Source organism: Sphaeramia orbicularis, chromosome 19 (assembly GCF_902148855.1).
Source record: "Sphaeramia orbicularis chromosome 19, fSphaOr1.1, whole genome shotgun sequence".
Classification (NCBI taxonomy): Eukaryota; Metazoa; Chordata; class Actinopteri; order Kurtiformes; family Apogonidae; genus Sphaeramia; species Sphaeramia orbicularis.
Window position 1 is genome coordinate 19,925,444 of NC_043975.1, and position 16,883 is coordinate 19,942,326.

The following is a 16,883-nucleotide window of genomic DNA, read 5'->3' on the forward strand; positions in this document are numbered from 1 at the left end:
TTTTTCAAGCATAGCACAATTGGTATATCGCACAAAACTGCAATGGAAAGACCTTTTTCTGCAACTACAGTCACGTGAATTAAAGAAAAAAAACGGATGTTGACGGACGGTACAACAAGCGAAGAAGACTTTTAAAAGAAACATGGCGGAGGAAACCGAATCATTTTTTTATTTAGTACAGGATAGAGGGGTAATATACAATAATAATAAATATATCGGTAAATTATCACGATATTTACATTCGTCGCCATGTTTATGGAATGACCTCTCGTGTCATCACGCAATAAATAAATCACTGCCTTTGTGATTTAATGGAAAAACCGACATTACACACTTCTGTTGTTTCGACATTTAGTAAATATCGGTGTAGTTTTATGCAGATATCCAATGAAAAAGCGACTACTTGTATCACAATTTGGCCAAAAATATAACATAGGCCATTATGCTACGAGGCTAATAATATGTAAAATATTTCAGGCAGTTGCATCGAGGGTCTGTTCAGGGTCATGGGAGTTCATTATGAGAAAGAGGCGTTTGGAGAGCTCCGGGCCCACCCGCCGAGTTGTGGACGTCACGCCTTCTCCCCTGCGGATCAGGAGGTCCGACAGCAGGCCGATCCTCTCCCGCTCTGTCTTGCACAGACTGTAAGCCTGCAGGCACAAAGAAAACACTTCCTTTATTCTGATGTACTTGCAGATGTACTGGGAATATACTGCTCCATGATCTTTAATCCTCTATAAATGAGTCATTTCCTTGTAGGCTGCACTTAATGCTGATTCACAAGGCTATTAGGCAATACATTTCTGTTATCTATTATATGTATTCCAAATATGACAGAATGAGCAAAACAAGCTGCTTCTTAAAATTCATTGCTTTTTGAAGAAGTAAATACAGAACATTAAATTTAACAGAGAAGGCAGCACAAGTACAGTGATTTATCTTCACCAAAGTGCATGTGCTTTTAACCCATAAAGACCCAGTGCTAGTTTTGCGTCAGTTCCTGATTGAATTTTTCTCTAGATTTAACAATTTTTTAAGTGATTTATCACCATTTATTATAATATTAACCTCTGTATTTTGCAATTTTTCAGTGAAAATCATGTATTTTCCAATATTTTACTTACTGATCATGTAGATGTTCAATAAAGCACCACATTAAAGTTGAGGGTTATTATATCAGAAACAGAAAACTGAAGAAAAAGTGACTTTTTTTTAGCAAAGATATCCATCCATCCATCCATCCATCCATCCATCATTTATCAAGCTCCATGGGTTTTACTGGCGAATCAGTGTTGTAGAAGATGACAGTGTTTCCACGTTCTCTACAGAGCCTCTAAACATCCAAATCGGTCATATCTGATCAGTGCTGTGCAAGTTACTTCCAAACTGTAATACATTACAGATTACTTGTTACTGTTATTTAAAAGTAATTCCTTACCTCAGCTTTTCAGTGAACATCAGGTATTTTCCTATATTCTATTTACTGATCATGTAGATCAGGGGTCACCGATCCTGGTCCTCGAGGGCCGGTATCCTGCATGATTTAGATATTTCTGTCTTCCAGCACACCTGACGGTCGTTATCAGGCTTCTGCAGACCTTGATGATAGGCTTATCGTTTGAATCAGGTGTGTTGGAAGAAGGATACATCTAAAACATGCAGGATACCGGTACAGGACTGGTGCATACATTGGTGACCCCTGATGTAGATGTTCATAAAAGCTTAGATTAAAGTTGTGGGTTATTATATCAGAAACAGAGAAAACTGAAGAAAAAGTGACTTTTTCAGCAAAATTTATCATTAACTGAACTTAAACCAAGTGTCTCCATCTGCTGTCATTCATCAAACTCCATGGGTTTTACTAGTGAACCAATGTTATAGAAGATGATGGTGTTTCCACGGTAACTACAGGGCCTCTGAACGTCCACATGGGTCATATCTGATGACCATGAAATGATTAAAAACTGCATTTTACACCAATTATTTACATGTATTGATAATATTAGTGGATCAACAGGTATTACACATCTTAGATCAGTTGATGATTTTGGTCGCTGGTGGCTGTTTGGGTCTTTATGGGTTAAAGATGATTTGAGCTGATAGGATCAGTACCTTCTTGAGTAGCTGTGGGGAGGGATAAGCTGCCAGGATGGCTGAGGCCATGTCTGGACTGACCCTGTTCAGCTGTTGGATCTGTCTCTTCCACACCTGCAGAAGCCCTTTGCCTGCTTTGTCCACCCGCTGACCACCCGCCCACTCGCTCTCCAAGTAGAAAGAAAAGCCCGTCTTCTCCCTCTCTCGCCTGAAGTCGCACACATGAACACGGCAGATTGTTGTCTGATCTGGGAGAAAAAGCCTTCGACAGAGCTGCAAAGGGTGAAAGCTAAGGTGGGCTGGCTTACTTGAAAGGGGCCTCCGCAACAGCTTTGGTTGTCATGGTGATGTGATCTGAGAAGTCCTTCCAGGTGGACAAGAGGCGGACTGGGACTCTGGTGTGCAGCTGGAGATGAACCACAGCCTGATGGGTTTTTAGAGATATGAATCTTCATCAAACACAGAGGCTTAAAACACTTATCTCAGTCCTTAAAACCCTCAGTATGAAGCATCTATAAAATGGCCTATATCATCCATTTTCTTGACTTGCTTACTTGCACTCTAGTAAATATTTCTAATTATGTTTACATTATTAACTGTTTTAGACAGTTTCATTTGCCTGTCTGTAGTAGTTTTTCAATTGGACATCTGCGCAAAACTTTATTGATATTTACTAAATGTTGAAGAAAAACCAGAAGTGCGTAATGTCGGTTTTTCCATTAAATCACAAATGTGATTTGTTTAGTTATTATTGCGAGATGACATGAAAAGTCATTCCATAAACATGGCGACGAATGTAAATATGGTGTTGATTTACAGCTATATTCATTATTATTATGTACTAGCAGCATTGTACCCGTGGTGCCATTGCATGATAGCATGAGAGGCTAAAATTGCCCAGCAAACCTCACAACATTTGAATATGGACAAAAAATTGTGCCTAGTAGATAGTCAGGTAATGTTTCTATTCATTTGGCGAGTTTGGCGGCGATCGGGCCATTGAAGGGTGAGGAAAATCTGTACAAACGCCCTCCTGTGCTGCAACATTGATCGGACGGACACAGAACGTGCATTATATAGTAGGATAATCCCTCTATCTCATACTTAATTAAAAAATGATTGGGTTTCCTGGTGTGTCTACACATACTGCAACATGTTTCTTCTTCGCTTGTTGCAACGTGTGTCAACATCCGTTTGTTTAATTCACCTGACTCTAGTTGCGAGAAAAGGTCTTTCTATCGTAATTTTGCGTGATATACCATTTGCACTATGCCTGGAAAAAACCCTTCTTGCCAGCACAAAAACTTTTAATCGAAAAATGAGACTTTTGGTGAAATTGTCGTTTTTCCATTAGGTAAATTTTTTAACGCAAGTTATATTTGTGCAATTTGAGGGTCAATGGAAAAGCGTCTAATGGTGTCACATACCCAATATTAACTTAAAGGAGTGATATTTTGCTTTTTTAAATGGAATTATGCATTTTAAAACATTTCCCTGTGGTCTACATAAACTGTAAATGCTATGTTTGGGTCTGAATTCTTCATTCAACTCCAAAGGTCCATCATCAACCCTATTTCTGACTAATGACACGAGAAAGGTTGTTTTGAGTGCCCCCTCCAGGTTGGTAGCTGTGCTGCTTTGTCCCATTCAGCCACTTGTGTTCGTTAATACAACCAACAACTGAACATTTTAGATAATCAGCTCAAAGTTTGGACATATTTTCAGTTTTTACTACAACTGCTGCTGCTGATAAACAAATGTCGTACTCGGAGAAATGTTTGTTGGAAGTCTTGACCGTATATGTGCAAATGTCGTGATGTAACTAGTTATAAAACAAAACAAATTAAGTAGGAGTTAAAACAGGTTGTAGAAATCCATTTGATTTTTGCCGGAATGAACATAAAGACAGCTTTGCAGCACCTGGAGGGTTCAAATTTAAACTTTTTGAACCCCAAATACACAAATAAATGTACCAAAGACTAATAAAAGTGAGTTTACCAAGATATGATCCCTTTAAAAGCAAATATATGTAGACTTTAACAGTAATAATCCTTCTCTATGGTCATCTAGAAGTGTGTGAAACCCTGCCCTCTGCCTCTGTTTTCTTCTTTCCCATTGTTTTGTTTTCCACAGGGTTTGAAATGTTGTAGGCGAACGTATGTGTGAATTAGAACATAACCGCTGTGAAAAAAAACTTAAACTAAGGCTTTATTTCTCTATTTCACAGCTATTCTTCTGTTTCACAGTCTGTTGCTTGTTCAACCACTCGTGCTCTCATCCCTTTATTTGCACATTTAAATTACCTTCATTTTCAATATATGTGGGAGTTTGGATCTGGAAAAATGAATGGATTCTAATCTATTGACAGGTATTTAGTGGATTTGCTTTGCACAGTATGTATAGAGAGATATTTAAACCTCATCAAATACTGAAAAATCACTGGAATTGATTGAACTGCATATAAATGATGGGATGATTTTCTTATTACTGGCTCAGTTTTTGTTATAGTTTTACCGATTTTTTTTTTTTTGTTTTTTTTGTTTTACATTGTACTTTTTTTCTTTAAACCAGTGACTCACCTCTTCTACTTCAACTCGTGACACCTCCGGGAGCGCCTGGACTCCTTCATTCTTCTTCCTCTTCTTCACCTCTCGTTTCCCTCCTCTGTTCTCCTCACCCACGATCGCCTCTCGAAACCTCTTCTGGCTTTGTGACTTGTGAGTTCTGGGAATATAATGTTAAGAATCTTTGGTGGTGAACGTTTCTTTTGTGCTGCTTCATACCTGGGCTGCTGACTCTGCTCCATTACCCTTTTTTCACACATATTTTTCTGCTACACTTCAGCCTGTCCATGACAGTGATAGGTGACATGTTTCTCAAAGCTGGGCCTGCAGCGTGTGCGCTTAAGGCGAGTTTACAAAGCATCTGAGTGGCATCCCTTGTTTTTTAGAATTGCATTGAGTATTACACACCACACTGTTGGACTTTTTCACACTGGGAGCCACTTGTCCACCCTCTTTTCCACACGTTATCTCAGCTGTTTCATACTTAAACATGCCACTCCAGATCCTAGTACACAGGTGACAAACATGCGACCCGCCTAAAGTTCCAATCCAGCCTGCGGGATGAATTTGCAAAGTGCAAGTTAGGGCATCAAACTGAAAAATAATATCATAATAACCTATAAATAATGACAACACCAATTTTTTCTCTTTGATTAGTGCAAAAAACATTAAATTATGAAAATGTTTACGTTAACAAACTATCCTTTAATAATAAAATGTGAATAACCTGAATAAATATGAACAACCTGAAATGTCTAAAGAAAATTAAGTGCAATTTTAACAATATTCTGCCTGTTACTAAATGTTTTGTGCCTTGTAGATCTGATCTGTAATGCACATGTATAAATGATAAGTCAAGGCAGAATATTGATAAAACTGCACTTATATTTCTTTACCAATTTAATTTTTTTCAGGTTTTTCACATCCTATTTGTTTGGATAGTTTGTAAACGTAAATATTGGCAGAATTTGTCATTTTTTGCACTAAAACCATTTGGAATTATCATTATTTATTGGCTATCATGCTATTATTTTACTGGTCCGGCCCACTTCAAATTAAATTGGGCTGAATGCGGCCCCCGGAAGAAAATGAGTTTAAGACCCTTGTCCTTGTAGATGCCATCCTTCCTACCTGAAGTATTTCTCCAGGTCGATCACCACCAGGCTGAGGACCTTATCAGGGTGACGCTTCTGCAGTTCCTGCACCCATGACGTCAGGGTAGGTCCAAACTCTGACCTGCCATTCCTCTCCTCCTGGGTGACACAGGGTGAAGGACACATTGGAAATGTTTTAATATGCACAAAAAGGTTGAATTTCATGTTTGAATCTGACAACAACACTAAAGCGATTTCTGAGTGACTGACTGTCTTGATTGAACTGATTTCTATGTAGAGGCTCTTCAGTGTTTTTTCCTGCACAATACAGGCTCCGACACAAACCTCACAAATTCAACATACATTAATCTTACATACATTTAAATTAGGGATGTCAAAATTAACACGGATTAATTTATCATTATGATTACTCTGATTAAAAATTTTAACGCAATTAACCCATCTGCAGCGCAAAATGACTCTGAATGTCTCTGCCAATGCATTTGGGGCAGTTTGTCCAGGTAGAGTTAGTGTCAGGCATGCGCAAATGGGCAGTTGATCTGGTAGTGACAAGCAGCAGAAGCAACTTGTAAAGATGGAAGACACTAAACAGCACATTGGCCCTCTGGATGGAAATTTGAGTACAGAAGAACCCAAGACGGAACAGTTCACCAACATAAAGTATTATACACACTATACAGGAAGGAGTTTCCTTGTCACCGAAGCACTTCCATCTTAAAATACCACATTAATGCGAAGCATACATTAGTAGGGTACTCTGCTAGTACTTTGGCAAATGCGTCGCCCAGCTTGCAACAAACACATTAAGTGCATATCGATGGCCAAAAACCAAAACCTCCTATCTGCAAATTTTTAGATTTTGAGTTTTCACATTAAATGGTGAGAACAAGGATGACTCCACATTTTCAGTCTATCTGCAAGATAATCCCGCCCTTTCTTATGACATGAAGGTCACCTGACGACAACAACAACAAAGACCATACTATAATAAAACTAAACCATCAATCAATCAATCAAATTTTTATTTATATAGCGCCAAATCATAACAAAAGTTATCTCATGACACTTTACATGTAGAGTTGGTCAAAACCAGACTCTAAGCCAATTTACAGAATCCTCCAGGATCCACGTTTTTTTGTTTCCTGAAAAAAGTGATTTTTTTCAGATAGGTTTTGTATTTTGGCCATCTATATATATTCCCTTCTTTCTTGAGTCTGTTTGCTCATGCAAAATGAAATGCGTGATTAATCAAAATTAATCCACAGCTACCATGTGATTAATCTGATTAAAAATTGGAATTGTTTGACAGCACTAATTTAAATCTTTATATTACTCTTATAATGGATTGGATTTATATAGCACCTTTCTAGACACCCAAAGCGCTTTACATTATTGACCCATTATTCATTCGCGCTCACATTCACACTCTGGTGGTGGTAAACTACATCTGTAGCCACAGCTGCCCTGGGGCAGACTGACAGAAGCGTGGCTGCCATTTTACGCCTACGGCCCCTCCGACCACCACCGAACATTCATACACCAGTGTGGGTGGCACTGGAGGCAAGGAGGGTGAAGTGTCTTGCCCAAGGACACAACGGACTGACTAGGACAGAGCGGGATTCGAACCGCCAACCCTTCGGTTATTGGACGACCCGCTCTACCAACTGAGCCATGGCCGCCCCCCCTCTTAATATTTGAATGAGTCCATGCTCTTTACAATGACCTGCTAGTTTTTAATACAATTGGTCTGAAATAGTTAGCTTAGCCACCTGTTAAATTATGATTAATAAAACTGTATGAATTCAATACAAGTCATGACCAAACTTGTCTTAAGTTATTCCCTTATTCACAACATTAAGGAGAAACTTGTTTTCAAGGTGTCATATTCGTAAAGTATTTTCTTAAATGTAAACATATTCCATTAAAATCTCAGTAGTCTGCATATTCATCCACTACTGGACATAGTCCCCAACAAATGCACCATCTCCTCTTTTACTTAAAATGTAACAGAAATTTATCACTGTTATTGTGTTACTATTGCAATAGTTTTAGCTTTTTTTTTTTTAACCACAAGGGCTGTCATGACAATGGTGTTCTAATTTTTTTTCTTAATGTTATATCTCCAGCACGGCATAAGCCTAATAGTTTAATCATGCAAACAATGAAGAACAACAAGAACATATTAGTATGGAAATATGTAAATAAATTACTGATGATGACAGCTATCAATAGAATTGAAGTAAATCAAAATAAAATGTCAGCTATACTTGTTCTCTACTCAGCTGACATTAAATTATGAGCATTAATCAAACCTCACGTATTTGTTTCATCCAGCTGTTTTTTACACAGGTAAAAGGAGACGATTATCACAATAATGAAAAATAACTGCTGTTTGCTCAAGTATTTACAGTAATAAATGTGACAGGCCCAGATGCTACTGCGACATTATGTACATTTCTATAAACTGAAATGTGTGTTTATCGAAGTGAAATTATGGTGCTTTTTCTATTCATCAGCACAGTCAGCGACAGTGTAATTCATTTTTATATTCAATCTAAATGTTTTGACATTTTTAAAATGCAAAGACAGATGTGTTTTGTTACCTCCAGTGGCGTCTGGATTACAACCAGTCTGGAAGAGTAGCTGTGCTTCATGTATATACACATACAAATAAATACACATTTTTTAAAAATTCATTTGTACGGAAGTGTATTGCATTTATTATTAAATATCCTTTATACTACTGCATGTAAGAAATAATTACCTTCAGAGCTGGTGTGAATGTCCTTGATGGATCTAAAAATGAAATGGCACTTATACATAGAGGCCTAGGTTTTGTTCTCATTTGTGTTAGTGCAGATAATAAGTGTTTCCTTCAAGACGACTGTCAGTTTGATGGCCTTGATGGTTTTATTGGAAATCTGTAGTTCATAGGAGAGAATATCCACCATTCATACTTTTTCAACATTGCCAACTCCATAGAGATTAAGCACCTGAAACTTTCCACTGCTCAGTCAGAACTGAAAAAGCCTTTTAGATAAAGGATGAAACAGATGCTATTAAAAAGCGGTATTAAGATTTCAATATATGTCCTTTAGCCTGATTCTACATTTAAGTATCCATTATGTCCTAAATATCTGTTATATTCTAAGAAGAAAAGTTATAATCAAAGAAAATTATGCATGTTGTAGTAACGTTACAAGTGCAACCTGAATGTAGCTGTGACTCAGAGTGATGAAGTCCTCAACCGTCATCTGGATCACAACGTGGGTTTCTGGGACACATGCTCCACCTTCAGGCTGAGATACAGAAGGAGCAGAACGGACATCAAAACATCCAAGTGTTTACAGATGTGCAGTAGTAATATTATCACAAAAAGCTTTATGAAAATATTATATAATACAGTTAGAGTGCTTTACGTCGAAACAGAATACAAGTAGTTTAATTAATTTATGGCAATTACAGCAAGGTGTTAAAACAAAAGTGACAAGTATGTATTCATGCTTCACGGTGAAACAAGGCAATTGGAAAATGAATGTGTGTTATCACCTGTGCACAGGGAGCCATCCTCATCCAGCTGACACTGCGTGGGAGGGGTTGTTTCTCAATGGCGCAGCTGCAACCCAAGGCCTGCACCGATGCCAGCAAAGTCCCACCGCCTTCCAACTGCAGGAGAGCTGCAAACACAAACACAAACACAGTGAGCTAAATAATGTCTGCGCTCAGTGTCTGCTCATGGTAGAAAGGAGCTGTTGGTATTATTTCCACTTTAAAACGTTTAAAAATTGGCTAAAATTATCTTCAGTGATGAAATAACAGGTTTGACATCGTGCTTAAGATGTCAGTGCAGTGTTTATTGCACAAATATTGACAGCGTGACTTGAAACCCCCTCACTAGACCCACTCCTTCCATTCTTCATTTTATAATACAAGGAAGATTACAGTCACCGGAACGTCAAGTTTGCATGATAACAGCCTGTGCCCTGATTCCTATGTAGACAACTTGAGTGGGGTTTTCTGTGAAGATCCTTCTGCTCTCTCTCCTATGAACCTCAGTGCTTCTCTTCTGCTCCTCTACAGCTGAAGTCTTGCGTAGCCAAACCTATCACCACTTTGTTAGCAGTGTGACACTGCTGTAGGCAGGTCTAGCATCGTCCGTTATCATTCTGGAATAGGGAGGAAAGTTCTAAGGGTTGTTTGGCTGGTTCTAAATGAATCACATTTGTCTTGGATGTTGCTGAGTGCAGGATGCAGCTGTAAAATAATGTCAGGACAGAATATGTTTTGGTGGAGGATTTATGCATGAAGAACTGCAGGTATTAAAATGATGAAATTCCCATAAAAGAAAATGCTATATAAAAAGATGTGTCTTTGTAAAAATGTTCCATTTTTAGGGTGTAGTTGCAGTTCGGAGGTTATTGTTCTTTCCTGGAGTGAGAGGGACTTTCAAAGCAGTTACACACAAATAGTGAAAGGAAGGAAACTGGCAGTCCTGACACTTCATGACTGCTGAGTCCATCCTTAGAATCACAATACTACAGCTGCAGAGAGCGGATTTGTCACCACTGAAAGTTAATCATAAACATAAACAACCTGCATTCGGCACAGACAGACTCGGAAACCAACTTTGCATAACCAGATAAGCACTTGTAGGTCTAAAATTAAGAAACTATGAAACACCAAAGTCACATAATAACAATCCAAAAAGGCAGCAGTAGACAGAATCTCCAATTCTCTGTCAGATAAAGTTACTATTTTTGTTGCCTGGTCTTGTGAATAGACCTTTAAGAATTCAGACTCTGTCAGAAAGGGTGGTCAAGCATCTCGGCTTCAGCAGTTTGGCAGGTGAACTTTCTGGTAAAGCGCAGCCCTTAACCTCTGCTGAACTTCAAAATTACAAATATAACCTTTAAATAATTCCCTGACAGAGGACAGAACGCTTCATTTGCTTTCAACATTCAATCTTCAAACACCCACATACCATGAATCAGTCCAAGAGAATGTATCCACTTAAGCGCTGTGCCAGGTATTATTTAATGTATTCTCCTGGCTCCTTACCTGGGTCCACAACCACCACCATGTGCTTGATACACTCCTCCGGCCTCAAGGCCTTGGCAGCCTCTGCTAAAGCTTTCCTCTCTGCTTTTTGTCTCTCCTGTTCCTGCCTGAGCTCCTCCTTGTCCCTCTGCTGTCTCTGCTTGGCCTGCCTCCTCCACAAAGCCTCCTCCCTCGAGACTTGGATCTCCTCCGTCGTCCGCTTGGCAGGTTTACTCTTGGCAGTAGAGGTGCTGGTGCTCATTGTGCCGGAGGAAGACTTCGTAGGCAGCCAGCGCTGAGGGAAATTCCTTTCGCCTGGGCACTCTGCCGCTTCTGTCATCACCTGATGGGAGCTGAGCGGGGGCCCCAGCGCTGAAAACCCACAGTTAGTGAACGCCAGAGAGTTGGCCAGATTGGAAACCTCGTACTGCTCAGCATCTTTCCCATTAGTGACAGAGGAAGAAGCACTAATCACATTGCCTTGTTTCTGTTTGAGCCTCTGCGCCAGGGGGACATATGGTGCATCGTCATCAGAATCACTGCTGATCATCATTACATCCGGCCCTCGTGTACAAGCGCCCGTCTTGCCCTTCGCTCCTTCCTCTGCATCAGACTCACTCAGATCCACCACATGTGTTTTCAGCGCATTTTGATTTCGGGATGTTTGGCTGAGCTGTCGAACAGACTTCAGGAAGTCAAACACTGGCAGCTCCTCCTCTAGATCACTGCTGGGGTCACTGTAGCTGCCCATTTTCTTTCATGTCCAGGCACAAGTTACTGGATGTGAGATATGAGACAAGAATCACAAGCAGGACAAAAACATTTACTTCAAGAGGAAGATACTGTACCAAACTTCACCTACAATCCTGTAAATTACTTAGACCTTTGTTTTTTACCATGTGCTTGTATGGATACCTATATCCACCACTGTGATATCAGTCTTTCTGACAATAGCAGTCACTAGTTTGAGAAAGTAGGTCCTTATTTTTATAGGTCATTATTTTATTTTTTTTGTGTGATTTAGTGATTTATTCAGAACATGCAATGAAATTGAACATATATGCACTAGCAAAATGTACATAATAATACAAATATCAAGAAGTATAATAATCTTAGTCAGAAGAAAAGCACAGTAATTCCATTCACATGTCCGAAAAGGGGTGGGAAAGAAGTGCGACTTATTTAATCCCACTCCCTCTCCCTACAATATTATTAATAATATATGTCCCTCTTCCTTTTACATTACTCTTCCATATTTATATATCTATTCACACACACACAAACACACTCATCCATCCATATACACATATATACGTTTATACATATACACAACATACAAATACACATATAATCTTTTACCAATGCCTTTCTTAGTTGTGCTGGTGAATAAATAAACAAATAATAACTAACTCAAAGAAGGAAATATATACATAAACAACAGTGAACATATGGTGACAATTAATAACCCGCATCCCTATCTCTTGTGAAAAACATGTTCTTATAAGTGTTTTTGAATTGTCTTATGTTTGAACATTCCTTGTGCTCCTCCCTCAGTCTATTCCAGACTTTAACACCACACACACATATGCTCAAACTGTTCCTAGTAGTGCGCATCCTCTGAATTTTGAAATTAAATTTACCCCTTAAATTATACCTCCCTTCCCTGTCAGTGAATAATTTCTGTATGTTTTCTGGTAGTAGATTATTTTTGGCTTTGAATATTATTTGTGTTGTTTGTAGTTCTATGACGTCTTTGAGTTTTAGGAACTTTGACTGTAAAAATCATGCATTTGTGTGATCTGTGGAACCTGCCTTATGAATGATCCTTACTGCTTTCTTTTGTAGAATGATTAGTGGATAGATTGTACTGATGTAGTTATTTTGAGATACAAGGTAGTTGTTTTTTTTAATCACAGTGGCAAAAAAAACACACCTTAACGCCTATTAATTATGAAAACACATTGTAATTATATTGTTATTATCAAAAAAAAAACAACGTTCAAAATTCACTGTAATAGATATCAGAAACTGACTTCCGTTGAGAAATCTACTCTGTTTTAATGTAAGGTTTGGTTTGCCACACATTATTAATTTTTGAGCCGAATATTAAGAACCGATTTGTTGGATTAGACAAGACAAGTCAACAAGCTAGTTTAGCTCTATGTGTTTCTGTCGTTGTGGATCGCGTACTCACTTTTGTCGTAATCCCGTTTAATGATGAATGTTCACTGACTTAAATTAAGTACTCTACATGAATCCAAACTGTGTTCAAAGGTTAACTAAATCTCCCAATTAATTATTAAGTTGGAGCACAACGTATTAGCCATTTTTACTGTTGTGTTTCCTAAGAGTTTGATTTACCCGGGTTGCCAAATATGTTGCATTCAATATTATGGGAAATTACCCCACGCTTTAGCTACTTGATAGCTTTTAGGTTGTCTGGATCAATAATACAATCAGTGCGAATGTTTGTCCTAATAGACCTAAAATAGCGTTGCCACCCATTTACGGGTTCTTTGTGTGCCGTTCGCATACACAAAACCGTCTGAAAAATCTAACCCGTACGCGTGATAGTTTTCGATTCGTGCATCTCCTGTGACAGTGAATGCATCAAAGCTCCACGGATATGACGCAGCGGATCCTGAAGTGACGTCTTTCAAAATGGCGACGATGGCGTCCTTGATGTTGAGGTCCAGAACAGGTATGTATTAGATTAATGATGAATAAATACCTAATTAATTTTTAGCAAATTGAAACGTAAAGCTTTGACTGTTAAATTAGCAGGCTGGCGCTTACTGGAAGCATATTTTATACTGAAAATACTGTATACGTTAGCTTAGCTCTCTGCTAGCGTTAGCTGCTCAGTGTGAGTTGAACTAGCTAGCACCGAATGTCACTGTTATATTATAGTTTATCCGGTGCTAAGAAGAGACAAGCACAAATGCAATAAAGATGCATGTCATGTACTCATCTTTACGTATTACATCAAGGGGTCTATAAACCGTATCAGATGTGCCGAAGTTATTTATGACTTTTACATTAAATTAAGGTGAATTGCATCTGACGTAAAACCTAGAAAAAGTATAAACTTTCTGACAATAGCAGTCACTATTTTGAGAAAGTAGGTCCTTATTTTTATAGGTCATTATTTTGAGATACTAGGTGGTGTTGTTTTTTTAATCACAGTGGCAAAAATACACACTGTAACGCCTCTTAATTATAAAAAAAAAATAAAAAAAATTGTAATTATATTGTTATTATCAAAACAACAACGTTCAGAATTCACTGTAATAGATATCGGTAGCTAGCTTCCATTGATAAATCTATTCTATTGATCTCAAACTGATCATGTTATGTGAAATTAGAGTAGCATTATTTTGTACAACTAAGTCACATGCCAGCAGTAAACGTTTTAGTCAGTGATTACATGTATTTTATACTGATGTTACAAAATGCAACATAAAAAACCATCCTTTGCTAGTGTTTTCCAGTCCACATGTATTTAAGGTTGACAACTAAAATGAGCACATCTATCCTTTTCATTAAAGGTGGAATGGTGAATAAATGCGTTAGGACACCTGGAGTACCTGAGGAAATTGTGTTAACTCAGTTTTCATGGCAAACAACCATTTTCCAGCCATACTTCAGTCCTCAAAGGCAGGTTAATTAGTTGTGGAATGGAGGCAAATGATGTGTAACACCATGAATGACCTTTTTAAGACTGAGGCTTGATGAGTATTGAAAATTCTTCGTACACTCATAGATAAGAGTCAGTGAATGAGCCACATTCTCATTTGAACCTGACACCGGACAACATTGCCCACTTGACCAGAATCTATAACATAAAAAATAAAAATTAGAAAAGAAGTGTATAAAATGCAAAAATTCCATCAAAATTAAGTATACATTCACAGATAAAATGATTATATCAAATCAATGACAAGTCTGTAAATGAACCAAATTCTCATTTGAACCTGAGGCCGGGACAATATTGGCCACTTGACCAAAATATAGTATGAAAGAATGAAAAATAAAACTTATCCAGAAATGCCAAATTTTGCGTCAAAATGCCTCATACACTCAAATATAAAATGACTATCAAATGCACAAGTTTATCAATGAGCCACCTTCTCAGACCTGACTCCGGGACAGCCTTGCCCATCTAAAAATGCCAAATTTGAACACTGAACTACTTTTGAGCGAATGTCACATGATCCAGGTATGGCCCCTGATTGGGTCCTCTTGGACATAGAACTACCTGATTTGAAACGAGCACCACTCAGGACATAGAACTAAATGTTTCTAGGTGTGAGTGTGTGTAGATGTTTAGCTTGGAGCTAAGCACTTTGGGACAGAAACTTAAATGATTTTAGAATGTCCTGATATGCTTAACTCCATTTCTGCAAAAAGTGGACATAGAACCAGCTGATTCTCAAGGGACGATATGTTAAATTTGGGTTTATATTCAATGATCTGGAAGCCCAAATTAGCATGCAACGAGTAGCTGAAATCAGTATATTCAAGTTTAGCTGTACAAATGCACTTTTTTCCACTTTCCCAAGCATATCCTCCTAATGATTTGCATGATTAAAAGGTGGCACGGTTAGTAGAAAGTTTAGTGAAAATAAAAAAACGGCTCACAATTGTACTAGTTACTGTTCAACACTGCATGCATACTTTACGTGAGGACTGAAAGTGACATTGTGTGTTCCTGATTTCAGGTCTGCTACTGCCTGGCCAGTGTTTTCTTGTAGACTCTGTTAGGTTTGCTTCTAAGAAAGCTGGAGGCAGCAGTAAGAATCATGGTGGGAAAAGCCCTGGCCAAAGATATGGCCGCAAGAAACATGAAGGTAAGTTCTTGTATAGTAATCAAGCTCCTGTTATTAAAGCGAGCTCATGCATAAGTAATGTAACAGACTTCTGCATGTGTTTACCTTTTATCAGGAGCTTTTGTCCATGCTGGTAATATCCTTGCAACACAGAGGGTTATGAGGTATCACCCCGGTGCACATGTAAGTTACAAATACTGCATCAGTCAGTGAAATGGGATCTGAAATGAATGGACATAGTCTTATTCTGTCTCTGTCTTCCTCCCTGGCCTGTAGGTGGGGATGGGAAGGAACAACACGCTGTATGCTCTGGAGGACGGCCATGTCCGATTCACGAAGGAGGTGTACATCCCATCCCCTCGCACCTTTGAGGGCGCACAGGTCATCCCGAAACTGCCAAGGGGGGCTGTGCTCTACAAGACTTTTGTCAATGTCCTGCCAGTGAAACAGGAGGGAAAGTTTAAACTGGTGGACATGGTCTGACAGCAACTGGGCTCCATTATGTCTCCTGTTTTTTTTCCTGGAAAGAAGGGTCAAGGAGGAATTTCTTTGGGTGGGCTGACATTGAAAAGAAGACTCAGCCAGCTTGACCATCAGTCTTGACCTGATGAGTGGTGGTTTCAGTTCAGAACCTGTACCCTGTGGTGGGAAATTAAACCTGGCAAAATGACACTCACTAAACAAAATTTCCACTATTTCAGTCCGTTTGTAGGTAATTTAAACCGAAAGTGAATGGTGGAATGAAAGTGTTTTTCCGGAATGTGTATGAGTTTTATTAACAACATGTTACCAACTCATGCTGTTGCTAAAATCCACTCATTACAGTCAGCTGTTGCTCATTGAGATCCTTCATTGCTTTGTTGCGTCCTCTGTATACCACCCTTTCTGGTTTGGTTGCCAGTGAAAAAATCCAGAGGGTGTGCTGTACTTATAACAAACTTAAATGTATATGTTAATAAAGTTTTATATGTTTTCTTTATATTTCATGAGTCAGTTTTTGTTTTTATGTTATATTTGTATCTAGAATTTTCCATTTTTTTTATTTTGTCGTCAAATATTAAAATTTCATTGATAGAAGCTGACAAAGATAGGATAAATCTGTATTTTTTCCACATAAAAATTACTACATTCTTACATAAAACTTACCTGTTCACAAAATCTCACACAGTCTGTCTGAAAGTCTGACAATAACATTTTTTTGGACTGCCTTTTAACCTTAAAGTTACTCAAAAACAATACATTTT

At 38.4% G+C, this 16,883-nt stretch overlaps 2 protein-coding genes across 3 annotated transcripts; one reads left to right on the forward strand and one right to left on the reverse strand.

Moving 5' to 3' along the window:
• Positions 1-363: 363 nt before the first annotated feature.
• eme1 (essential meiotic structure-specific endonuclease 1) lies at positions 364-13,404 on the reverse strand. 2 transcript variants are annotated; one of them, XM_030122370.1, is made up of 9 exons: positions 13,005-13,404; positions 10,832-11,587; positions 9,323-9,450; positions 8,983-9,072; positions 5,790-5,911; positions 4,674-4,818; positions 2,403-2,518; positions 2,113-2,302; positions 364-650 (listed from the first exon to the last, which is right to left on the reverse strand). In XM_030122370.1, the coding sequence occupies exons 2-9, from the start codon at positions 11,559-11,561 to the stop codon at positions 474-476; spliced, it is 1,698 nt and encodes a 565-aa protein (XP_029978230.1). In that variant the 5' UTR covers positions 11,562-11,587; positions 13,005-13,404; the 3' UTR covers positions 364-473. The 2 variants fall into 2 exon arrangements, with proteins under 2 accessions (XP_029978230.1, XP_029978231.1); XM_030122371.1 differs by lacking the exon at positions 2,113-2,302 and having other exon boundaries at positions 455-650.
• A 4-nt stretch (positions 13,405-13,408) lies between these two features.
• Positions 13,409-16,620, forward strand: mrpl27 (mitochondrial ribosomal protein L27). Its single transcript, XM_030122373.1, has 4 exons — positions 13,409-13,511; positions 15,532-15,660; positions 15,755-15,822; positions 15,916-16,620. The coding sequence occupies exons 1-4, from the start codon at positions 13,472-13,474 to the stop codon at positions 16,120-16,122; spliced, it is 444 nt and encodes a 147-aa protein (XP_029978233.1). The 5' UTR covers positions 13,409-13,471; the 3' UTR covers positions 16,123-16,620.
• The last annotated feature ends 263 nt before the right edge of the window (positions 16,621-16,883 follow it).